We start from the raw sequence: 26027 nt of genomic DNA, 5'->3' as shown, positions 1-26027 counted from the left end.
TGACATGATACGCGTCAAAGCCCTCAGCATCGCTCGCCACATGGAAATACCCCCGGCACAATTCAAGGCAAGTCGGGGCTGGGCTACGCGGTTTATGAACCGTAACCAGCTTTCTATTCGGCGCCGAACGACGATTTGCCAAAAACTGCCGCGCGAGTACGAAGACCACGTCATTAAGTTTCATCGCTTCGTGAATGCTCTCAGGAGGGAGCATGAATACGACCTGTCCCAAATTGGGAATGCGGACCAGACACCTGTGTGGTTCGATGCACCGGAAAGCACCACAGTGGATTTAAAAGGTGCGAAAAGTGTGTCTGTGCGCACGACTGGTGCAGAACGCCAAAGGTGCACTGTGATGTTGTGCATCACGGCAGACGGCAGGAGGCTTCCGCCGTACGTCGTATTTAAAAGGAAGACTCTCCCAAAAGAGAAGTTCCCTCAGGGAATCGTCGTACGTGCGCAAGAGAAGGGCTGGATGTCCGAGGAACTGGTCGTTGACTGGATTAAGACCGTCTGGGCAAACAGACCTGGAGGGCTGTTACAACGGAAAGCCCTCCTTGTTTTGGACAGCTTTAGGGGCCACTTGACCGACCGCGTCAAGAACCGAGTTGCCGCAACTCGTACGGACTTGGCCGTCATTCCCGGTGGCCTGACGAGTGTGCTGCAGCCGCTCGACGTATGCGTCAACAGACCATTCAAAGTGGAATTTCGCCGATGTTACTCTGAATGGATGGCTGGAGGCGTCCACGAGAAGACCCCTACAGGACGGCTGAAGCGGGCGTCGCTCCAACAGGTGTGTGAATGGATTTTGAATGCGTGGCGTGCCATGTCAGTAGAAGTAGTTGCTAAAAGCTTCAAGGTAACGGGAATTTCGAACTCCATGAACGGCACCGAAGATGACCGTCTCTGGGAAGACGCGGACGCCGAGGCGAGCTCCTCCGAGAACGAGGACAGCGAAATGGAATCCGAATAAAAACATTTCTGGCATGTCATTTGTGACTCTTGCACTCTGCTACTGTTGCATAAACAGTACAGACCTTTGGCCTGTACTGCCTGTACTAAATCGGCCTGATTCGTGTAAGGGCCGCACCTAGCAAAATTTTCGAAGAAAAAGTGCGGCCCTTACACGAGTATATACGGTAGTGCATGTGCACATTTACCTAGGCCAAAAAGTGACAGGTGTCATTATTATCAATGAAAAGCATTCTTTGCTACTTCAGCTGTTTTGAGCATTGTCTGTCTGTCTGTGTGTTCGTCTGTCAATCAATCAATCAATCAATCAATCAATCAATCAATCTAGCTAGCTAACCTTTTACGTTGACACAGTGACCCGAGTTGTCCATCTGCTTGTACCACTAGAAATGTGCTCCTGGTCATGTTGCCGTAGTGATTGTTCCATTATCATTACAGTTTCGCGATATCTTACTCTCGCCATGCCGTCATCACCAAGCCTTCTACCCCAACCCAGTGGCTCAAGCTGTCCAACAGCTTAGGCCACAAAATATCTCAGTCTAGATGGCGTCATAGTTATTGCATCACTGTCCTTCCAGCTTTGTAACCTGACACTCGTTATGTCATCACTGTCGCATAAACGTCGTCATACAGTCATGGTTGCATTACCACAGCGCCATAGTGATGACGTCATGGTCATTCAACGGTCGTCTTTTCAGCTTTCTGGTCCGACTCTCATCATGCTGTGGTCGTCATGCCTTCTACTCCAACCTAGTGGTCCAAGTTTTTTGATAATTTGGGCCACTAAGTATGTGTTCGGGGTTATGATGCCTTCGTGGTCGTTACATTGTCATCATTCCAGTTTTGTCATTCGATTATCGTCATGATGTTGTCAACATGCATGGTCGACACGCAGTTGTTGTCATGCTGTCGTCCTTACATTACCATTTTATAATTAAAAAATTAAATTATGGGGTTTTACATGCTAAAACCATTTTCTGATTATGAGGCACGCCGTAGTGGAGGACTCCGGAAATTTCGACCACCTGGGTCTTTAACGTGCACCTAAATCTAAGTACACGGGTGTTTCCACATTTCGCCCCCATCGAAATGCAGCCGCCGCGGCCGGGATTCGATCCCGCAACCTCGTGCTCAGTAGCCCAACACCATAGCCACTGAGCAACCACGGCGGGTATTTTTTATAATTGTCATCACTTCAGTAACATCACCCATTGTCATACTGCCTTTGTCGTTCCATAGACGTCAGTCTTTCATCATTGTTGTAATGTAACATATTGTCGTTATTCAATTGTTATTCCCCCCATCGTCATCTCAAGGGTCTCATGATAGTCATTGTAGCACTATTGTCATCACGCACTCACTGTCCCTTTCTCCTCATGCCATTGTCGTCACAATCCTTTCACTATTGTCATCACATCAGTATTGTGATCCCATTGTCATCATGCTGTCGTCTTACCACTTTCGTCAATCCATAAATGTCATTTCTTCTTTGTCATTGTATGATACTCATGCAGTCGTCTTTCAATCGTGATAAAGCCGCCATTGTCAAGCCATCGTCGTCATTGCATTGCTGTCATACAGACTATCATACGCTATCACGCATAACTAGTCATACCATCGTCATTCCCATTTCTTCGTCTGGTTGTTTCCCTATCATAGTGGTCATGCCATCATCCTCACTCCAGCTTCGTCATCTGGCTCTAATTATGCCATCGTCATCACAGAATCATCATACAGGTTTTCGATGTCATTCCTACTTTGCCATTTTATGGTAATCATGCCGTCATCATTAAATTAAATTTATGCCATCGTCGCCACTGCGTCGTTGTCACATACATATTATCATGCATTCTATGTTATATGTAGTCGTCACACAGTCTAGGTCATGCCATTGTAGTCATTCCGACTCCTTCATCCAGTTGTCATCTTATCGCCATCATCATACAGTCGTTGTCATACAGTCACCAGTCTTTGTCGTTCAATGAATATTGTTACACAAGAGCACAGCAGGGAAACTATTTATAGGGTGTATTTACAAGAGTAGCAAGAATTGGCCAACATGGAAGCCAGCCAATATCAAGCAAGGCAGGTCATCGTCATCAGATTAGCAGTCGTTACTTACGGGTTCATCCCATTAAATCAAAGGGTCGACATCATTGTCTTCTAGTAGCATGTAGCAATATCATTTCTTCTTTGTCATTTCATCGTCACTATGTCGGCGTCATACAGTCATCATCATGCCTCCAAGCTGATGGGTGACCTCGGCAAGCGAGTGCCATAGCAAAGTGGAACAGTATAGGAGTATGTGACATAACGCTGAAGCAATGAGACTAAGAATTACCACTACATGTTGTAAATAAACATGACCTCAGAAATATGGTCTGTCACTACACTGTTCTGGTTGCTATTTGCATTACTGTCGACAGTCATCGTGAGACGAGCTCTGCCATAATTTTAATTGTTTGTTTGCATAAAAACAATCGCAAGGACAAGGAGGAGGAAGTGCAGCAGCCACCAGAAAATTGAATTGAATGTGTGATGTTTACTGGCGCAAGGGCCAGGTATGGCCAAAGAGCGCCATGCCAGTGTTAATGGCCTTGCAGTTGAGGTATGATTTCTATGTGGTTGATGTGGCGTGGCTGTAAAGAGGCCTTAAAAGAAGTTGCTCTAAAGTGCTTAAAATTTATGTATAATACGATTATGGCGATGTAAAATGGCAAGAACTATGACCATTAAGATGCATTGCGAGATAACGATATGTTGTACAAAATATGTCTGATACCAAAATTTGCTAGAGCACTGCTGCCTCATTAGAGCCCCTGAAACACAAGGGCCTGGAGGCATGTGCTATAAAAAACATTGTCACAGCAGCATCTTCTTGGAAGAGGATGCGCTATGAATTTAATGGGATTATTACATGTAGGACAACATCATTCAACAAATCTAGGACTGTCTTGGTGTTAAAAAGCGGTTCCTTACCAAGGAACATAGCCAGGTGAAGAGGGATGTAATAACGGTACGCAAGAGGAACATGTTTCTTTCTCTCAGCTTCGGCTTCCCAACACTCCAGGAGCACGTGGAGGACGGTCAGCCTCTCACCAGATCTACCACAGGTTGGAGGTTTATTTCCAGTAAGTAGAAAATTATGGGTCCCAAACGTGTGTCCTATTCTGAGATGACAGAATAGTATATCTGTTCGCCGTGATTTTGTTGTGGAGAGCCAAAAACCTGACTATGGCTTTATCACATGCAGTTTGTTATTTATTCCTGCATATGCCACCAGAAAAGGCTTGTGCCCCTGGTGCACAGGCGGATAAAAACAAGACAGTGAGCGAAGAACAGGAGAAACAATAGGACAATATATACATATCTTGCACGTGATGTCACATATGCCGGCTTGTTTGTGCGGCAGCCATGTGTATGAGCCACTGTGGCAACTGTGGCAGCGATGAAGTGGCCGTGGTGAAGTGTCGCGAGCTTGCCAGCCGTTCACTCAGAATTCCATCAACTTTGCGTAAGCAGCGTTTTCATGCCGTATACTACTCACAACAAACGTTACTAGATAACAGCAGTTGGGAAATTCTGCGGACTCACCACTGCAGCAAGGTGGCCGCTGGCTGTCACCTAAATAGTGGCGGCGCTGCAATCTAGATGCACCCTGTTCAGGTGAATTTTGCTCCGCATGTCCTCTGCTTCATTGCCTGCTGCCAGTATTCAACTCATGTTAATTGCCACAGCCTTTTCAGAACAAACAAAATTTTCCAAAATTGACTAATGGTGAATTTTTCAAGAAGAATGTGTCACCCTACTTCGAGACTCTCGCTCAAAGAGGGCACATCTGAACTGTACTGTATTGGGCAGGAGAAGACTCACCAGGCTGTCCGGGCCTGTTTACAAAGTGCTGGCCTATCGCAGTGCAGTTTAAGTACGGTGTTTAAGGCTACCTAAAGAATAAACGTTCATACAAACTTGTTGCAGAGTTTTTTTTATTATTATTGCTCACATGCCCGCTTTTGCGATGAATAAATAAATTGTGCCTAGCAAGCATTACAAACGACGCAACTGGTTGAGTGCTAATATGATGCCACCAACATAAATGTTTCACCAAGTGTAGTTTTTAAAATGTCCCAGCCGGCACATTACTGTACTTTTGTCGTTTTGCGTTAGCTTTAAATGTTCTGTTCGTGCAAACAAGCCCTATAAACTTTGAGAAGTGGAGAATGAGAGAGCAATACTCAGGAAGACAGAAAAATAAGGTACGCATAATTGTACTCGAATGAAACACGACAGTTTTAGCTGGCATAATGTTCAGCATGTGAAGTGTTGTTCCAGGAAAGTTTCTTTCTGACCCTGCGACAAGCCTGGCCAGGTAAAGCTCAATAATAAAGAAATAAGTGATAATAATAAAAATACCTTTCACAAGCAACAATATCCACTCGCACTTGCTTATCTCTGTTTGATCATAAGTGCAGAACCTCACTAGGTCTGTTCAGATTCCCGATTGTTAATGGGCTGAACGCATTTTGGTAACATGAAGCCGTGTCTCTTTCTTTTAATACATTTTTGCGACCAGTGTCTTTATGTGCAGCAGAAAGAGCTTGTCTGAAGGTGCACACTAACTATGTTGCATCCTCTGGTGTGCGGATGGTCCCATGTGACCTGATCGCAAGTCAACTTGAATATCACCCACAGATGGGCAACAGGTTTGGGTCACCTTTTTGAGAGAGTTTTCTAACTGACCTCATCTAGTAATGTTGCTCATAGCTGATGAGATTACCACATTCACACTACAAGAAAAACTGCAGCACCAAGACAACATTGATCCGTACACACTGACCCCCAGGAGCAGACGCAATCGACTGCCAATGTCAGTGTCTTCCCAGAAAACTCATGGTGACATTGTTAGCTATTTTTTGTTCTCAGTTAGCTCCGTTACCCTCAAACAAATGAAAGCCTACAAGTCAATGGAATCTCATACCTATTTTACGAGTAGGTGGTTGACAAGTGTCTCGCAGAAAGGGTGCCAAGAAGATAAAGCACTTCTATTTGGAAAAGTATGCTGAAGTTTTACTGCAACAGCAACTGTATGGACATTCCAGGCACATTTTTGCCATCGCCATCACCATGACATTTCGTATAAAGTCCAAGGGCGATAACACTATCGCCGCACGTCGTATGCTGCATGTGCGAGTAAAAGCACGCGAGGGATGCCGATAGCGGCTCAATCTGGCGTGCATGAAGAAAGAAAGCAGAGAGCGAACGCGCCGCCTTCCCCCACGCAGAAGGCCACAATATTTGGACCACCTGCAGTTCTTTAACGTGAAGTTAAACCTAAATCTAAGTTCACGGGCGATTTTGTGTTTCACCTCCATCAAAATGCGCAAACATGTTAGATAAATGTTTCCATGTCCACTGGAAGTAGTCACTGTCAGCAAGCATCACACCTGTGAGCATCATCTGCCTGAGCTGAGCCCATGCACTTCGATGGCACCTTGCCTGCACCATGCCACAATTGAGGACTGTGATGCCTCTGCACCAGAAAATCGAGGGCTGTGGTGGAGTGCATCAAGAGCTGGTGCACATGGTTCTGTAAACCACAAATGGATCAAATAGACCATTTATAAAGGGGGAGGGTGCATAATGAGTGAAGAGAGAGAATAAAAGGGGGTGAATATATACATATAAAAAAGAAATTCTACACACCAGAGAACAACAAACAACAAGACACGCAACTGCGTCACATACTTAACATGGCACTCAATGTACGGCAGATGGTCAGTGACAAACAAGCCAACAGAAAAGTCTTGCTAGTAGTGCATGCTCAGGCGCAAACAAGAGGACAAAGGCACCTGATATGAAGACAGCATTTAAAAGAGAAAGCACAACTTATCCACTTGTATGTTGCTGATAACCCAATGGCCACATAATATTTGTTGCCTATCTTCTAGGTGGGTGTTTGCCATTCATGCGCATACGATATGGCAACACGGGAACTTATCTGCTTTCAGCCTTTCCACTACCAAACTTTCAGACACCATATGACCTCAAGACTTCCTTACAAAATAGAGCAAAGAAGAATGTGTACTATTATTTACAAGTCATGAGTGGCCACTGAGATAACTCATTATTCCTCTTTTGTTGTATATGCCTAACCCAGACGACAGGAATTTATATATGCTGTGGCAAGAAGTATTAGAGACAATCCCTCCAGCAAGTTATATACCAAAAGCATTCCTTAAAAGGCTTGACAGAACATATTCAACATTTGTTCTTAAACAGCATGGTGATCTAAATCACCACATTTCATTAGTTGTGCTTCATTCTATAAGTATCGTACTCTTATCCTCCGTTTTCTTTTCTATGCCTCAGAATGCATAACAAACACCATGAACTGATTAGTGTGGGTGAAAACTTGTCAGAAAGCTTGAGATGAATACAGTGCAACGAGCAACGAAATGGATAAAAAGAGATGTTGAAAGAGAGATGTCACATTCCACTACATTAGAATTCCGTTAATTTGACTCTGGTTAATCAGATTTTTTTGGTTAATTCTATCTCAACCCAAGATCCTGGCTGGTGCCATCTTATTTCTATTAGCCCAAACTTGTTATTTTGATCCTAAAATTGGCCTTCACTGGATAATTCAAACTTGACCAGTCAGCATGCATGCTCCTGATCCCTATTGTGACCCCACTAGTGGTTCCTTTACTGTCTGTCTCGGTAGAGCTCAGGCAATAGTGAATGTGTTCGACACACATCATTTCCTGTTCAAAATTAATATTTTCGGCCTGCCATAAGATTTTCAAGCAATAATCGTGGCTCACCATTGTCGGACTACGGTATTTACCTGACTCGGCCAAAAACAGCATTTGCGGCATTCGTATGCTTTGCCGCATAACATGACTGCATTGCATCAAAGCTGAATTTAGGAAATCGGTCGCCATTGTACAACACAGTTTTCATAAAAACACACCAAAGACGAAGATGAAAGGAACACATATGATAGGGCTGGCACTACTTTCAACTGGTGTTTATTTCAAATAATTATATATTTATGCTCTGCACATCAGGTACATCATACACTCATCATCATATACACAAAAGAGAGTATAAGCGATTCAGATCATACATAAGATTGTGTAGTCTCAGTCCTGTCATATGTGTTCTTTTCGTCATCTTTATCGCGTTTCTATGAAAACTGTCAAGATGAACCAACTTGCCCCCCCCCCCAAGTTAAACTATGGGGTTTCACGTGCCAAAACCACGTTCTGATTATGAAGCACGCCGGAAATTTCGACCCCCTGGTGTTCTTTAATGTGCAACCAACTCGCCCAAATCAAGGTATTGTTACATATTAGACCCTTGCCCATTTTGGTAAAAAATCGAGTGTACATCATATTTCTACTTTGTTTAGGAGATTTGTAATTATCTCTAAGTTAGTTTTCTACTTTGCGAACAAAGAAGGTGGGGGTGCATTTTATTTAGGAATCTGTTCAAATCAGGCAATGAAACAATGGGGTGTTTTAATGCTTTTTTTTCTGCGTGTTGTTTAATTTGACCCACTAGATAATTCTATTGACTTCATGATAATCTCGATATTTAGAACTTCCATGTGTGCTCTTCTACAGATTTCCATTCTTAAATCAATTTTTCTTTCTTTTCTTGCTCTATCCTGTATTGCTCTTCATGTCTTATGCTGATTTCTTTTGTCTAGTTATTTCTTTTTTTTTTTTGTAAATTCACAAATGCACCGTTACCAAAGCTTTAGCTGCTCACAGGCACTTTAAAGGTAAATGACTCAAACTGAATAAGTACATACTGCACAGCCAACGTGCAGCTGCTCTGCATGCAACTTGTTTGCAATTCCCATAACAGGTGGCAGACCAATCTAGTCAACTATAGGTTGCAATACTAATTCACAAGTAGACTAGTGTGCACTAATGAGTGTACATGAACACATTCATTATTAAATAACCGACATACAGCCATCAACAAGCTTTACTTTCAGCAAGTCTTTGCGAGCGTTTGAAAGAACCTGTTTAACCCTTGCAGAGTCTCACCCGTGCTCTTGGGACGAAGAAACAATAACAAAGTAAAAAAAATTATGGGGTTTTACGTGCCAAAACCACTTTCTGATTATGAGGCACGTCATAGTGAGGCACTCCGGAAATTTCGACCAGCTGGGGTTCTTTGACGTGCACCTAAATCTGATAACACAGTAGTGCAAACCATCACAAGGGCATTTATTGCAGTTTTCCTACACCAATGCCTTCTAGCCAAATTACTATTCTCAGAACACGCCGATAGGCGCGCAACAATCAGCACTTGTGCAGAATGTCCATGACATTTGCAGACCCCGAGCCAAAGAGGAATGTCGTCCTCCCTTCTTCGCCCAAGTAACCCTGATGTTAGGTGGCATTAACAGTGCAACACTTGCGCCATCTCTCGTACTGCTCTAGGGCCACACCGACTGCCTCCGTAAAGCCACACTGAGAACCCAGATAACAGGAGATGGGAGCCATGCGAGGAAAACAACATCAGGGGACACCTGAGAGTCACGCATCCCCGCACCCTTTAAGGATCAATGTCGTAAATATACGGTGCTGCGAACAAGTACCAAATGGTTGATGCCGTATATTTACGGCATCTGCTAAATGTTTGAAAAATGCACCAATTTTTCAACTCTTTGTTGCCCAGCAAGTGTTGCCGCCCTGTGTGGATACAATAATTTGTTCTTTTTTGCTCCACGTCTCTTGGTTTTCATTCCACGACTTCTGTACACTGGTGTTTCAGCAACTGCTCGCACATCCACATGGCAGATTTAGTTTTGTCTCGTGGACTGTTTCCATATGTTGTACTCATAAAAACTGATGTCTATCTTGTGTAACAAAGAAGAGTAGCCGCCTGCGCCACAGCACCATCGCTACCGGCATGAGCTCGTGGTTTCTGTCTTTCGCCGAACGCTTGTGACAGCTACCCGTTCGCGCCCGTTGCTAATAAATCTCTTAGCAAGTGGTGGAGGTGCTGGGTTTCGACCACCCTGGAACTTCGGAGTCACACTCTACCCCCCATCATGCCCGACGACGCACGCACTCCTCCAGCTCCTTCAACGGCGCCAGCCACCTTGGTTTGTGCCAGTGCCTTGCGTCAGCGAGATCCGCCCATCTTCTCCGGCACAGATGACAACAATGTTGAAGATTGGATCTCGTCTTATGAGCGAGTGAGTGCCCATAACCAGTGGGACGACGTTACCAAGTTGAGAAACGTTGCATTTTATCTTACGGACGTTGCGAAACTATGGTTTCTCAACCATGAAGCCGACCTCACTTCGTGGTTGGTCTTCAAGACCAACTTTACCCAAGTTTTCGGTCGGCCTGCAGTAAGAAAGCTTCGTGCTTTCAAATCTATCAAATAGTCACCGCTAGATGCTCGCTCGTATGTTGTAAGAAGGGATGAGCATTATATCTGTTCACAGGCAGGCGCTGGTATACACAAACGATGCTGCCATGCCTACGTTTCTTTTCATAAGACTCGGCTTGCGAAAACTGGTTGCCCCTCGTAAGCGACAGAATGCAAGTTTCTGAGCAATTTGGTTTTTCTGACAGGCGCACAACCATCAAGTTTTCTTGAGTGCGCTCACATAAATGCTTCAATTATACTGGGCGTGCACACAGGTTGCTCTACTGCAAGTGAGTTGAGCAGCAATTCCTCCGATGCGAATGAATACCCAAGTGCCAAATCGGAACATATATGTTTCAGTACATCTACTTAGTTATTCTTACTGTAAGCCCATCTGTATTCATGAATATACAATGCATGTTTACTTATTGAAAATATCTTTAGAGTGCAGCTTTTAGGCGCTCATTGCAGCGGCAAGCATTGGCGTCCCTTGTGGCCAAGTGCATGACCACAGCGAAGGATGTAAGAGTGATTGCGGAGTGCAGCGGAGGATAAAAGATGACGATAGGAAAGAGAGCGCGAGGAGCAATGCAGAAGAGGAGAGTGCAGTGGAACCATGAAGCAGAAAGCGGAGGAGGAGGGTATGGCGAAATCGTGAGAAGAAAAGTGTAGTACCGCGCAAGACAGGCTCTGCAGCAATGATGGCTATGAGATGGAGCCAAAGCAGGGCGCATCGTCTGTTTACTGATGATGCCACCGATACCATATAAGGAAACAAAGCGCTGCATTAGTGGAGGTCTGTTTGCGGTGGCTGCTGTGAATCGTGATGATGTGTCACCCACACATTGCTTCTTACGATCTAATGATTATGAGGCAGTCGCAGCACATTTCACTCCATTTGCAACTTGCCGCACGACAAAGATTGTGGGTGCCAGCCAATATATCGCGAAATGAAAACATGTATGGAGGTGCGCTCAACTTTTACATTAGGGAGTATCGTAATTGTCGGTGAATTTTTTAGTGAATTTATGGTCGCTCTAAAAATGTTGCGGTAAATTCTATTTTTTGTAGTAGGTCAGTCTGAAAATTTTAAATCTACAATAAATAAATTTGACCCTGGGGAGCCGCATTTGGCAAGAACAATTAACCCCGAAAGAATAAAAACACTTCAGAGCCCTTTTACATTCTCATCTATAAAAAGTGAACTCTCTTTAAATGGAACTTCAAGGGACCAGGGAAATCGGTTCTATTTACCAGGAGTTCCATTTACTGAGAGACAAAGCTGAGTACATTTGGATGAATACAAAACCAACCAACCATGAGGATAGTGTTCCGTTAAGAAGCGGTTCTGTTTAAGCAATTTCTGTTTATCGAGATTCCCTGTTACCCTTTCTTTGGTAGTTACAGATAATATTAAATGCTACAGGGAGGTTCTCTCAGTATAAAGGAATGAACCATGCATAAATCTACTTCCAAATTTTGATCACAACAATGACCGATTTATTTCACGTGCCTCCCTCAATGCACAGCTAGTTTGGATTCCACATGAATGCACATGACGATGCTATGGCACCCTCATTCATTGGCTATATGTGTGAAAATGTCACGAGCAATATAAACATTATCAACAAATGCAAAAGCTTCTGCAATGGCAAGAAGAATGTTTAAAATACAATACGTATTAAAAATTCAGATCCCACGCACCGTGAGCATTACATTATGCAAAGCATATTGCAGGCTATGCAGCGCTGTTTAAGGCTCCGCGAAGCATTACCAGGTTGACCAATGTGTTCGTGCAAATCCAGTATTTGTGAGTGTGTTGAGAGCACAGTGAACTAGAATTAATGCAACAGTGCATGTGTGTGACGACAGAAGCAAGAGTACGATGATGGTAACGACGACTGCATGATTTCTATGAATTACCGAGTTCATGTGAATGAGTGGCATGGAAGTGCAACATGGGTAAGAAACAGAGAAACTAAATGCTCTTGGATGGCAGCACAAGGTACCACTTGGAAGACACAAATGGGTGAATCGATGGCAAAACTGTAGCACAACCTGAAGGCCATGTCCTTTCACAGCCATTTGGGCCATTGGAATGGCGCACTGCTCGCCTTGGCTGAGCAGTGATGACGCTGACATAGCAGAATTCAGTACACCCGTCATTATACTTCGACACTATGTGCACCAGGAAAGAGCATGCTTAAGCGGCCTGCTGACAGGGAGAAAGCTCCTGAAAATCCTGTAAAAGCTTCAGGAGGAACGAAGAGGCAGCACGTTGCTGTCCCCCATTCGGAAATCAATGCTTGTGGGAAACTTGCTTTCCAATCGCTGTTTGAACAGATGCAAACACCACCCAGTGTACTGCAGCCTAGATGCCGGGATCTTCTTATGCATGTCACCCATCTCCAGCACAGATAGCACACAATAAATCAGAAACAAGTCGGATTAGGAAGCTGGAATAAGGATGCAATGACCATAGTGGCGTCGCAAACACAAGCATGTACCTACGCTCATTATAACAGACCAACGTGCAACAGACTTTCGGATATAATGGACCATATTTCAGCCTTAGTCTGTTTTACCTATTTTATTAATGTAATGAACTTTGCTTTTAACGGACCGCGCTACAATATACTATCGGCTACAGCGGATGAAATTAGCAGCAATGTTTTTTCAACATTGGGCATATAAAACATACTTTTGCCATGTTGACACAGGCTGACAACTTACCTGCGAGGGTCAGTAAAGCCCCTTAAACTTTGTGAAGTAGCGACGCTCTCCTCCTCTGCCTTCACCCATCCTCATTTCTCTCTTCCACACGCCCTCTTCGACCACGGCGCAGCCTACACCGCTCGAGCGTAGCAACGGCGCCAGCATGCGCTCCTCGCCACTCCGCAGACCCTTCTCGAGCGAAAATGCCGCTGAGGCACGGCACGAGAGCCCATGTGATGCTATTATTAGGCCATAGCGACGCGGTGTCGGCCAGAGCGCGCTAGGAGGGGGCGGCATTCTTCAAAGCGTGCCGTTACTTTACGATGTTTAAGGGGCTTAAAATGTCAGCCGACGATCGCGGCTCAACATCGCGCGCGCGAGGCATGGGCATGCATGGGTGGGTGGGGACATGCGAGAGAGAGGGGGGTTCTACTCCGGCTGCTGCTGCTGCTTACAGCGCTGCCGCCGTATCTTGAAAGCGAACTGCGATGTGGACAAAGTGCGCGCCCGCGCGGGCGCCGTATCTTGAAAGCGATCTGCGATGTGGGCAAAGTGCGCGCCTGCCGTACCTTGAAAGCGATCTGCTATGTGGGCAAAGTGCGCGCCTGCCGTACCTTGAAAGCGATCTGCTATGTGGGCAAAGTGCGCGCCCGCGCAGGCCTCATCTTGAAAGCGATCTGCGATGCGGACAAAGTGCGCCCAGTGCCGGTAGCTTCACATGCGCCGTGCTTTGACGCTTAGTTCGCCTTCAAGAGAGGCAGCACGAAGGTCAATTCACTCGCTGCTGATACCGCGCTTGCTTAAATTGCTATCACAATCGATGCTTCGCCTTTCGAGACGAAACTACGTTTTTTTTTTACTTTGGGCGTTTGTCATCTGCTCTTTGCAATAAAGTTGTTAGACATCGCGACGAAAGTTTCAGAAGTGAGGCGTTTCGGATATTACGGACTTCGGATAAAACGGGCCTTTTTGTCGGATTATTAGGGTCCGCTGTAACGAGAATCGACTGTAGTCATAGGCCCAAGTTAGTAGACGACTTGGTCCACTGGGTTGGCATAAGTTCTTGTCATGGTAATAATGTCATGCCATGCTTGCATGATATGAATTTATGGCATTCTTGTCATGAATATGATGAAATTCATGAGAACCGCGTCACACATACATATCATAAATGCATATCCAGAATATATCCAGTTAAATAAATGCATGTCATCTCACTTATGACATGGATGTCATGACATGCATGCCATGACATCTCACTCCTGAAAAAGGAGCCAGATGGGCTCCGAAACATCCGAGTTTTTAAGATAACTTTTGCTTGGTGTACTCTTTTTCGATTCAGTTGTCCACAACCAGGCAGATATCTGCCGAATATTTACCTTTCGTATCCCAATGTATATCGAGTTAAAGAAACAACCACAATCGTATCATGTCATTCATACCATTTATGTCATAATATACATGCTGTGACAAGCTTGTGATATCACTGTGGTCATGACATGAAATGCACATGCATGTCTTGTCACTCATGACGTGCATGTCATTGATGTCATGACATCTATATAATGTCATCCATGTCAGAGTCGTGCATACATGCCATTCATATCCTAGTATATATAGAGTTAAACCAACGACCACGACAGCACCTTGTAATTCATACCATTTATGTCATGACTTACATGTCATAACTTAGATGCCATGACATGGAGCAAAACAATGTCACCTTGCAAAAGACAAGTCCATTTGTTGAAATGTTGGCTCTGGCTTTTACCTTGTTCTCGTTTTGCTCCTCGTCTTGGAACTTTCACCTCCCACCTTTCCCATGCCACAATGTGTCATTCATATTATGTATGCATGGATGCCATGCCCCGCCCCCTATGCCTATTCCGATATATACCCAGTTGAAGAAACGACCATGACGACATCCCGACATAGGAGGCCAGAGGGATAGATACACTCTAAGCGCCTGACGTTCTGAAAGAATGCTTCACATTAAAATCATAAAATAACACCGTATTCAAAGCAGCTACATAAATATTCACTGATGCACTTCCGGTATTTGATGCCTGTTATCTGCTCAAGTTGTGGCTCCTCCGAAGCTCGAGATTGTGATATCGCTGAAGCTTTGCTGTCCACTACTGCTGTGTGGGTCTGCATGTTCCACGGCATCTTTGTCTTTTTGTACACAATTTCTGACACAATTTATGTACACAATGCATCAACTTGCCTGAACGAAAGCAGGCATGCAGCACAAACCTAGCATGTGTGGCATTCTCAGTTTAGTCAATTGTGCAAAATGAGCTCTACAAGTCATTTGGTGAAAATGAACGGGAAACTGCGACGTCGGTGTGCAGTTGTTGGCTGCAAAGGCTTTAGCCGCCGTCGAAAAGCACGATCCATTGTCGCATAGACAACATGAACTAGCCCACACAACCACTGGCACACAGCAGTACCCGTCAGCCACAGAAAAAAACTCTACTCAGCTTCTTTTAACTACTTTGAATGCATACACAAGAGCTAGAGCGATAGCCCGTTGTAGTATATAAGCTCTATGGCAACTCAGTCATAAGTTGAACACTTTATTTGTTTGCGTGTCGAAGGCATTAGAATCGGAAGGAGTGGCGCCTACATGAACAGTGAAAACCAAATTTTAACTGCACGCCACCATGTCGTTAAGTGAGCGGAGCATTGCGGGCACCACTCACTACACAGAAGCCTCTGCAGTGCCAGCCAGTGAAGGAGTGGAAGCACCGCAGGGGTCAAAGGGAGATCCTTGAATGACGATAACTATGCTTCTATGATCGAATTATGATACTTTTTGCTGCTAAATATTTCTAAAAGTGTGCACTTTGGTGTGAAATGCTTTTCACGACTTCAAAAATAAGTGTTACAGGGCCCCGTGAATGGATGGCGCCAAGGGAAGAGAAACAGTCTATTACGACAGGGAGTGTGCCTTAGGGGAAAGTCAGTTGAAAGACGCTGGAATGCATAATAGGGGTAGTTGGAAATCGCTGGGAGAGCGTCATCTAGGGGACGTAAAATAGGTTCGTGGTGATACATGAATAAATTCTCAGTGACAGTTATCAACGTAAAGACGGTAATAAAAGGTAAGACCAGCATATCGGTCGCACTGAAAGTATAGGCCAAGCGTAAGCATACCTAACCTTCAGGACCTTGTTCAGGTGCAACATGCTGATCATGACTTCCGACGTGCATGCGATGTCTGACGGCGAGAAGCCAGCACCAACCACTCGCACTTTTTTCCCGTGTTGGCGGGCGAAATCCAAGACCTGGCACGTCGTCGAGAAACGGGGAAGGAAACGAAACAATAAGAATACTCATAGATGACAGACGTGCTCACGATCGATGTGTACTCGATACGCTCACCTCGAGCAGTTCATCCTGATCTTTGGGCTCGAAGAAGTGCTCGGGCCTGCAAGTGAACGTCTTGGACCAATTCTCGAACGTGACACCCTTGAGGCTGGAGCACTGAAAATTCGACATGGTGCTGTCAACATACTGAGAAAAATCGACCGGCTCTGATCAACATACAACCATAGTGAGGGATCGGTTGCGGCGATGCAGCAGAGGCTACAACGAAGTTCAGCGTCTTTTTCTAACGGCAATGTTATTCCACGGCCACAAAGGAAAGCGGTGGATAAGAAATCACGTTTGTCCTGGCTGGAATACGCCCGGCGTATATGCATGCTGCTGGCTGCAGTTTGTTTGCAGTCGATAACCGATAACGCAAAAATGTGCTGCTGCTGATGATGATCACACGTTTTACTAGCGCCAACTAGCGCCTTTTATATTTATTAAACTAAGCTATTATGCATCATTTGCACTGGTTAGAATGCTTTTAATTATTTTTAACGCGATAATAAATATTAATTTTATCAACGTTTAGGTGTTCTTATGTCGGAAATATCTTCAGTGAGAACCACGAAGTGGTGAGGACCAATAGGAGCGTTCCAGCGCTTGTTGCTGACGTCGCCTTCGCGTCGCCGCCGCGGGCTGCCTCATCGAGGATGACGTTGCGGTCAAATGTGGTGTGTCGTTTGCGAGGCGCAGTGTTTTCCCACTTCTGGAGGAATATGTCCGCGATTAGCGCTAACACTTCGACATCACTCTGAAAACCCCCATAACAAGATCGATCTCTGCAGTGTGGCGCAGCACATCCGAGAGCCGGCCGCGCGTAGATGGCCCTTGAAAGTGTGTTTGCAAAAGCTCTCCCTAAGGTTGGGCATGCAAACAAAGACACACAGAATGGAGAAATGGAAAGGTCGGGTAACCTACATATTGAAACGCGAGTTCTTTCTCAGCGCTAACTGTCCTCCCCGCAAAAGTACGGCCGATGGCTAAACTGTGCTCTCGAATTGATTTGCCGAAGTGCGGAACCCTACCACCAAGGTAATGGGGGCCACGTCGATAATGGCGGACGCATCCGGGCTTAGGCCTGACTGCGAACGCTTCTTCACTTGGGTGTTGGGCGATCTCTTTCGCTTCACTTGTGCATGGACTAGTCGTAGCGCTCAGGGTCTATAACTCGCTCAGAGAGATTTCCTTGCTTCGTTTCTTTCGCTGTGTAATTTAATGCTGCTGCTTTGACGGGGCCCCTTATACGGGGCGTCCCTGTCGTATGTTAACCGTTATTTATGCCTTTTGTGCTCCTCCTTGGACGCTCCAGTGCTGTTAAGACCGTTGCCTCAAGTATGATCTATTTCACTGTAAAACAGCAGCTTCAGCCGCTATCACGCTGTGCATATCAAGAGTTTATTGCAAGTCTTGTACAGTCTGTGTAAGCAGCTTTTACGCTGGAAGGCGGTTGTTCTAGTCGGCCATATTTAGATGCTCGCCTGATGAGATTTTGCCAGCTGCTATTTCGCACTTGTGGAACGCTCGAGCTCCACGGGCTATTGTTTCATTTTGTATGCCGTCTGAATTGGTTGCGGAATAACGTCTTTATTTTTCATCAGTTAACTGACTCTCCCGCTGGCGAGTACTCAACCTCGCTTTGTAAATCGACCATGCATGATGAGCACTAGCAGGCCGTTTCTGCTTTTGTAATAAGTTGTAGTGATGCCGTCGTTAAATCACTAATTGTGGCGTTTATTTTTAAATTCTCTGGACCAGATTATGCATCTGCAAGCCCCTCCCCCCCTCCTCCCAAGAAAAAAATCAGTATCTCCCCGCGCGAGTGTTCGCAAAAACGTAACGAGGCAAGTAATCGTATTGAGCCGTTTTGAACAGCCTAACGCCGCGGATAGCGTCGAGAGGAAAGCAAGAAATTTGGCCACTCATTTCTGGAGCAGTGCTGATAAGAAATGGCGAAGCTAGCTTAAACGCAAAAAAAAAGCAATAATAAAGATGGCGCGCCTTTTTGGACAAGCACGTCACGATTCACGAGGTCACATGCGTCGTCACGTGGTCGCAGGAATGACTGACAGCTGTGAGCATGCGAAGACAGAATCGAACCAATAGAGGATCGCACCGGTGTTACCAGACCTGGCTTTTACTTGTGCACTTGTGCAGCGGCTGTCGCCTTTTTCGGTGGCCTAGAAAAATAGCCCGATTAAATGGCCCTCTTCCGTCGACTTATTCCCCGAGCGCAGGTTCATAGCGAGTTAAGGGGAGGTTGACGCATGATCTTAGGTCACGTGCCCGAAGTATGGTTTCAGTTTTGATTTTCTCGCCGCTTGAGACGGTTAAAACTGATGCCTTTTTTAATGACTGGTAATGCAGAATAGTTAATACCTAGTGGAGCGTTTGAGTGGTAGAGCTACACACTACAATGAAGTATCATGACAACCATGCATATCAAATGCCCAAACCCAAGTGTTAAATTGCTCAATCATTTTTTTTTTTTTTTACAGAAACATTGTAGATATGTCTAAAATACACCTTCATTACTCTTGGAATTGCAGTCTAAGGGATGCTGCATGCTTTGCTACAGCAGCTTTCTGCATTAACTAGCAAAAATAAATAATGGATCTGAAAAATTCCAAAATTTCTCTATACATAGAGAGCACTGTTCAGCCATCATTGAGTGCCTTATTGCTATCATCTGGCATCTTACGTGCTGGAAGTGCCTGTGGCAGCTTTCGTTGTAGCTGGCAGCCGGATTGTGTCTAAAGCTGTGTCACATTAATGATGCAAGTCATGCCCAGTAGTACACAACGGCAGACTTTTCACTGCTGCTGGAGGTGGCCTGATGCAGGCAATGTGTTTATATATTTAGAGCAGGTATCATAGTGTACAATAATATTGTGGGCTTGCAGAATTACGAATGAGACTACCGTTAAATGTCACTTTTGTTGATCTATTTTGGCAACTACCGTACCATGCACCATAAAATACCTGGTTTTTTTTTTGTTGTTGTTGCTTTCCTTCATTCAGGGCTAAAATTTGATTCTCTTTATTTATTTGGGAGCAGCAAGCTTTAATAAATTTTATTGTGTACACCATTATCATACAAAGTGGCAGAAAGTGGGAATGAATTGAAAAGTAACCTGAAAGGAAATATACTGCGAAGTCAGCGACAATGCTAATTGAAATAGGAAAGCGCAGTGTTCTGCGCTATTGAATTCTTGCAAACCTGTATTAATAAGAGAACGATTATGGTACGGAATGTTCTGAATAGAAGAGCGTAACAGCACTTGGAAATGAGTGGTATTGCTAATTGATATTAATCCTGGGTTAAGCAACAAACTAAGCAAATTATCTAAGGAGGAGATTTTCCACTGATAAAAGCAGCACGTAATTAAATTAAAAAATGAAGTGGATCCATTACAAATACTGTGCATTTTGAGACCCGTTTTCTAACTTAAGCTTTTACTAGAGCATTATACAAGGCAAGTGCATGTTCCATATGCCATTTGCACACAGAAGATTGAGAAGCATCGCTCACAAGTTTGTCTTCTGAATTTACAGGCACTTGATATGGGTCTTTTCTGTGCCTGACACACAATGAAGTGCTCTTGAATTGAACCACACTTTGTCAAACGTTTTGCACTGTACGTGTTGGTAACTGGGTAGCTCAGAATTTTTTTTTTCAGCTCCAGTTCTATTAAAGCAAGGGTAGCGGCCATGCATTTTCCTGCCAAATCGAGTGGATTTTTTAATAATTTTAATGTAACCACCTTCGACAGAAATCTGTCAGGCTGGGTGAGACAATCCGAAATCGACAAAATCTTCAGCCAAATTTAAGAAATGTTATTTGCGCCCCCCCCCCCCCCCCCCAGGAAAAGGTTGAATTCGCCTAAAAATGCTGCAACTCGTTTTTTTATCATTTTGCACGAACGACGGGTTGTGCAGTGACAAAAACGTACTAGTATGAAATTGTAATTGTAGTGTTAGTCTTCTCGTCTATCCGCTGATTGCCAAAGTGTTAGGACTAGATAACTCCCATGATATTTCAAATAAAAACCATTTAATTACTCCGCAGGATAAATAAAGTGTGTTTATTACTAACCAAAGCAATCTTGCAGGGGTTGTTAGTGCTGTCCTTGTGTGATAAGGAAAAGAATTTTGCACTATGCGTTGTGGCATTCTTCACCTGCAGCATATGCCATCCTGCTGAAGATAACACCTTATATTCATACGATGAGCATAGTCATGAATTTCCATCTCCCGCATTCCCTGTGTTTTACCTTATATTCATGTAACTTCATTCCCCTAGTGATCTATTTGGCCAACACTCGAATAACACAGCTATCTTGGGGACAGCTGTGCATGTTTGATACTTTTGAAAAAACAGTTGGCCGTGCTTGCAGCTGTGCATGTACACGGTCGGGAAAAGCTGCACACGTTAAATGTCGCCAGCTGATGTATTCGCTATACTTGCTGCGACAGCTCAGTAGCCATGGAGCTCTTAGCATGAGATCGCACATTTAATGCCCAACCACGGTGGCTGTGTTCTGATAAGGGCAGAATGTAAAATGTGTGCTGTGCTTTGGGTACACGTAAGAGATCCCTAGGTGGTCAAAGTTAATTTTGAGCCCTCCACTGCAGATCCCCTTCATAACCCACTGTGTATGTGGGTTGTGCAGTTCACGTCAAACCCCGTATTTCAACTTCACAGAGCTGAAACACCATTCCACATCAGAAAAAATTGACTTGATAACCTTTATTTCTGGCCATGAGAGTTCATTCGTACAAAAAAACAATAAAATGTTATATGATTTTAAAATATCAGTGTAGTAATTATTTAGTTGTTAATTTTCTGAACTATCCACTACTCTGGAGCTTCATTCCAGCATATCATAAACATTGCTATAGGCTTTGTGTTAAGTTTCCTGTGCCTAAATTAGAATTTTAAGGTGTATGACAGCATATAAAAAAATATGTTGGGCTTTGTGGGGCTACGTTTTCGCTACACCTCGGACAAAAAAGCTCATTTACTAGTAGGGCTTGCAAGTTAGTTATCTGTGCTAAATAAAAGTGGCTATTTCACATGGCCCACTCAACATGAGCCACACTTATCTTTTCTCGAGATATAATATTTATGCTTTTCTTGTCTGCTTATATTGAGTTCTAGCCTTACACTTGTGATTATCGAAAGATGAAGCCCTTGAGGGTTTTTGTGCAAGTGTGTTGTCATTGCACAGCCAAAACAGTGGGAAAAGTGAGAGCACTTCCTTCTACAGAAGGAGGTTGCCAGCTGGTATTGCACAAAGCAGCAAGAGCATGTGGAAAATTTTGTATTGCTATTTAGTTTCAGTGTGCTTGACAAGAAAAAAGAGCGTTTGCAGCTTGCAGCATGTCTTATTCTTGGGGAGAGGGATGATTGATGACTCTTCTGGGAAGGAGGTTCAAGATTTTCCTCTTGTGTGAGGACACAGATGGCTTGCCCCATGATTCATTGCATTGTGTGTTCTCCCCTGATGTGCGTGTGTGCAGTGGCATCTAGAAAAGAAAACACAGCAGGGTGCCTATTGCACTGGGATGCGACTTTGTAAGAACTGGGAGACATGACTGGTGCTAGTATGCTCATGGAAGAATATGACTACACTACACAGTAAACGCCACAATACCATATCAGTGCACTTGAGCTCAGAGTCTGGTCTCGTATACTTTTGATTTCTACTTGATTGCCTTCCGTCAGTGTAGTGGTCAATATGCACCATTAAGAGTAGTACACACGGAAAGGTGGACAGCCAGATTGAAAAATATTTGCTGATATTCTTTTGCAATATGTGACGAGTACTGCTTGGAAAGTTTGCCGTTTTCTCTTTCGTATACAAGTAGGCTGAAGTAAATGATAGACTTAGCTTCTTTCTGCTTGATTTTAATGTGCTGTGCAATATTTTCTCATTACAGTGGTGGTGCGGATCCCGAAGAGGATGTTCCATCAGCTGACCTCGAAGAGGGAGAAATTGTTGATTCTGGCCAAGAGGACAGTGATGACCAGAAAACTGGTGTGTTCTCACAGAAAAATTTAATTTCATACATTTCATTGCATTTGCCTCATCCACAACTCCAGAAAACAGTCAACCACATTATCACATGTGGTAGACATGAATAGTAATAAAAAACAGAACAACACATCATATAAAAACACAAGGAAGAAATTGGGAGAAGGAGGAGGGGGAAGTATATGGCATTGCACTATCACAAGTTTTACTGATTTAACATAAAAATAACACAAGTACAGAAAAATAGGCTAAAAGTTTAATAGGCTGTGATTATCAAGTTGCTGCTGGAGCATGGAATATGGCATCAAATAAGTCATAAATTAAGATGAAAAGCACAAAAAACATTTAGGGCTCATGGCATGCGAAGCCTCATTAGTTCATTGCTTATCACAACTGTGACAGCACAGTACAAGAGTAAACAAAACATTTTCAGCTCTTTCTCATTTTCATCAGTGGCCAGCATAGATGATCTCCCTTAGTGTTACATACATTGGCACTAGTAGACGTAGCCTCATTACAGGTACTAATCTAGGGCTGTGGACACAGCACTCTGGAAAGAAAACACGTTTGGTTAAGCAGCATAAACGTGGAAGGAAATATAGAAAAATGTAACCAACATACAAAAACTTGAACACGCTCTTTGGCATTTTTTACACTAGACAGATGGGCTATAGCGGCCACTTTTGGCTGCATACTGGAAAGTCCAACAAAAGTACAGCTGAAGCTAAATTTTCTTTCTTAATAGAGAAAGAGAGAGAGGAGTCATAAGGGAAAGGCAGAGTCACCACATAAGTAATGCTTTTCGTTACTGTGCATCCTCTGCTTGGACAGCGAGGATTGGCCAGTGCTGCAGTTATCCTTTGTAGATATACTTTGTAAATAGTCTCCAGTTCTTAATCCTTCGTTCGCATACCCACAGGAGTAACCACTGTTACCCCTCTGGTTCCTACGACAACCACAAGTACGCCTCACGATTCCGGGAATAACGAAGAAGACTCGCCATTCAACAGTGGCTCTACGTCAATTCACACTGTCATTACTGAACGAGGCATATGAAAAAGGAATGCACATTTACACCGATGGATCTGTCTCAGCCGCCAGCTCCACAGGCGCTGTTATCATCCCGGCCTTACAAGTTACAATTACCTTCAAAGTGTCCCATGTAACGACCTTTACGGCAACAGAACTTCCCGCTCTACGTGCCGCTGACAATTACATCACAGTTATGCTAATGTGCAAGTGAGGTTCAATATAAATGGATAATTGGGGCTTTCGCAATAAATTACGTATGCAAGCACGTATGCGAGCGTGTCTAACGAGCCACGAAGAATTGGGCCCGCTGCCCTGGCAGAGCTATAAAAACCACCAAGATAAAATTTAGCGAAAATTGGTGGTACATTACGGAAACTATCTGTGCGAACGTAAATGCAGTTGAATGAAACGTTTTTGTAAAAAAATTCTTATTTGAGTGTTAAGCGTATGATATGGCCGCTATCACCTGTGCTTCTCAGTGTCCTGACAGCTTTAGGTTACAACAGGTTGATAATTTGTGGAAAAGGGAGGGGGCGCCGTGGTTAAGTGCAATGTGCAACACCTCTTGTTTGGTATCTTATTGCAATCTTATTTTGCTATCTTGTGGTTTGTGTTGTTCAGTATTCTGCAAGTTGCATAGCCTTGCAAAGTAGTTTAAAAGTGCAATAACTAAAAGATTATTTGAGTTGTAATAGTAAACTGCCTTTCTACAATACTAATAAAGCTTCTCTTGCTGTACACCAGAAAAGATGCAAAAATCAAAAGACCGGTGGCACCAGTTCCCACACCAGCTTGCTGTCGTGTCACAGGTTTTGACAGTGTCTACTGGGGCCTAGTGACGTAATTTTTTCTGTTGATAAATATAGACTGTGTTGCATTCTAAAAGAGTTAGAGACTGAATTTGGCAAGATTTAATAACTTTTACTGAGGGACAATGGCCAAAATACGGGGGAAAAAATAAAAGAAAGATACTTCAACATCCTCAATGTCGCAAGATCGAATTCCAGCTCTGGTGGCCGCATTTTGGTTGGGGCAAAATGCAAAAACACCTGTGTCCCGTGCATTGGGGGCACGTTAAAGATCCCCAGATGGTTGAAATTTCCGGAGTCCTCTACTACGGTGTGCCTCATAATCATATTGTGGTTTTGGCATGTAAAACCCCAGAATGTATTTTTTTTATGATGTACCTGTGCTGAAGTTTCAGCACAGAGTTCAAGAAACAGAAATTTGGCCTTTATTTTCTATTGTACTCAACTTTTATAATAGTACTCCGTCAGTTTCAACTGATTTAGTGGTAGTGTCCCTTGAATGCATTCTCGACTGCTGGTGTGCAGGGCCACCAGGCCCACTGCTCAAGGGCCCTCCGCTGCCCCCTCAGGAGGCACTACGGCCAGCATTCACCAAACTGGAGAAACGCAAGCGCAAGAAGCGCAAGAAGGAGGAAGCTGGCGGTCCTGATCCAAAGGTAGGCACTCAAGCATCATGCCTCCCTGTTTATATATAGATATGTATAGAAGCTAGACATAGATAGTTGGGAATGAGATCAAGCAATAGAGAATGCGAAAATTTAAGGCAATACGTGTGGACAGCTTAGCTTGCACAAGTGAGGGTAGTTGAACAGCACTGGGAAGTGACCTGCTGTCCATTCCTGCTGTCCTATAAATGATCATATCAAAGCTGGGAAACTGCTTTGATATGATCACTTTGAATGATAGAATAGCGCAAAAGAAAATGATAAAGAATACTACCCTTGAGTAACTGTGACCTTCATGATAGCAGCGTGTGGTGAAATGGTATGCATATGTGATATGAACACTTGCCATGTGGTGTACAGTACAATATGCAAAGGTTGCGCAAGCATCCACATGTAGTGGAATGTTGCGCATGTCTAGCTTATGCAGGTGTTCACAATTTTGCAAAGAATGCGGCGGTAAGATATCTGGAAGTCAGGAGGCCGAAACCAGCAATAGTTCAGTTATGGCACATTCAAAAGATTGTTGACAGGAGCATTGAAAATCATTGCCCAAATGGCTTATGAAGACAGCGATCAGCAAAGGTCGAACAAAGGCTGTCACTGGAGCAAACGTTCCGACAAAGAGCCTCGCTCCAGCCTGAGACCTCTGCTGGTCACTTCAACTCGTGAAGAAGAAAATCTATGTGTATTTGTTATTTTGTATTACTCTCTATACTTTTGCCTTCTTTCTTTAGGGTATTCTTACTTTACTGTATAACCTTCTTGTTCTTGCATTGAATTCGTGCTTGATGTATTGAAGAAACAGTTTGTTGATGTTCTTACTCTTACATGCCGTACATATATATTACAAAAAATGTAACTTTGCTGTGTTGACAATCGTACTTATGCTAAATTATATGCCAACCAGGTGTAAGTATGCTGCGCATGTGGCGACATCCCAGTATTGAGAAGCATGTCACAAATTTTGTAGGATGCAATTGTTATTGTGGGGCCACTGCATCCACTGGTGGCTCCCTTTCTAA

At 43.9% G+C, this 26027-nt stretch overlaps 2 protein-coding genes across 11 annotated transcripts in view; one reads left to right on the top strand and one right to left on the bottom strand.

The window, feature by feature from the left end:
- The window catches only part of LOC135906082 (L-gulonolactone oxidase-like), a 74593-nt gene extending 57755 nt beyond the window's left edge, over nt 1-16838 (bottom strand). Inside the window, exons 1-3 of one of the 2 annotated variants that reach the window (XM_065437239.2) lie at nt 16639-16838; nt 16474-16575; nt 16251-16376 (exon numbers count right to left, since the gene is read on the bottom strand). In XM_065437239.2, the coding sequence (XP_065293311.1) occupies nt 16251-16376; nt 16474-16575; nt 16639-16644 (234 nt within the window). In that variant the 5' untranslated portion in view covers nt 16645-16838. The remainder of the gene's footprint in view (nt 1-16250; nt 16377-16473; nt 16576-16638) is intronic. The other variant, XM_065437240.2, reaches the window with a different exon arrangement.
- A 208-nt stretch (nt 16839-17046) lies between these two features.
- LOC135906083 (zinc finger CCCH domain-containing protein 4-like) overlaps nt 17047-26027 on the top strand; it is a 32884-nt gene continuing 23903 nt past the window's right edge. For 5 of the 9 annotated variants that reach the window (XM_065437248.1, XM_065437247.1, XM_065437246.1 and 2 more), the window contains exons 1-3: nt 17048-17368; nt 22405-22502; nt 24866-24996. In XM_065437248.1, coding sequence (XP_065293320.1) covers nt 17286-17368; nt 22405-22502; nt 24866-24996 — 312 coding nt within the window. In that variant the 5' untranslated portion in view covers nt 17048-17285. Of the gene's footprint in view, nt 17497-22404; nt 22503-24865; nt 24997-26027 lie in introns of all 9 variants that reach the window. The other 4 variants (XM_065437242.1, XM_065437241.1, XM_065437243.1 and 1 more) reach the window with 3 other exon arrangements.

The sequence above is a fragment of the Dermacentor albipictus genome, chromosome 9, assembly GCF_038994185.2.
Source record: "Dermacentor albipictus isolate Rhodes 1998 colony chromosome 9, USDA_Dalb.pri_finalv2, whole genome shotgun sequence".
Lineage (NCBI taxonomy): Eukaryota > Metazoa > Arthropoda > Arachnida > Ixodida > Ixodidae > Dermacentor > Dermacentor albipictus.
This window is presented reverse-complemented; position numbering and strand designations above follow the sequence as displayed.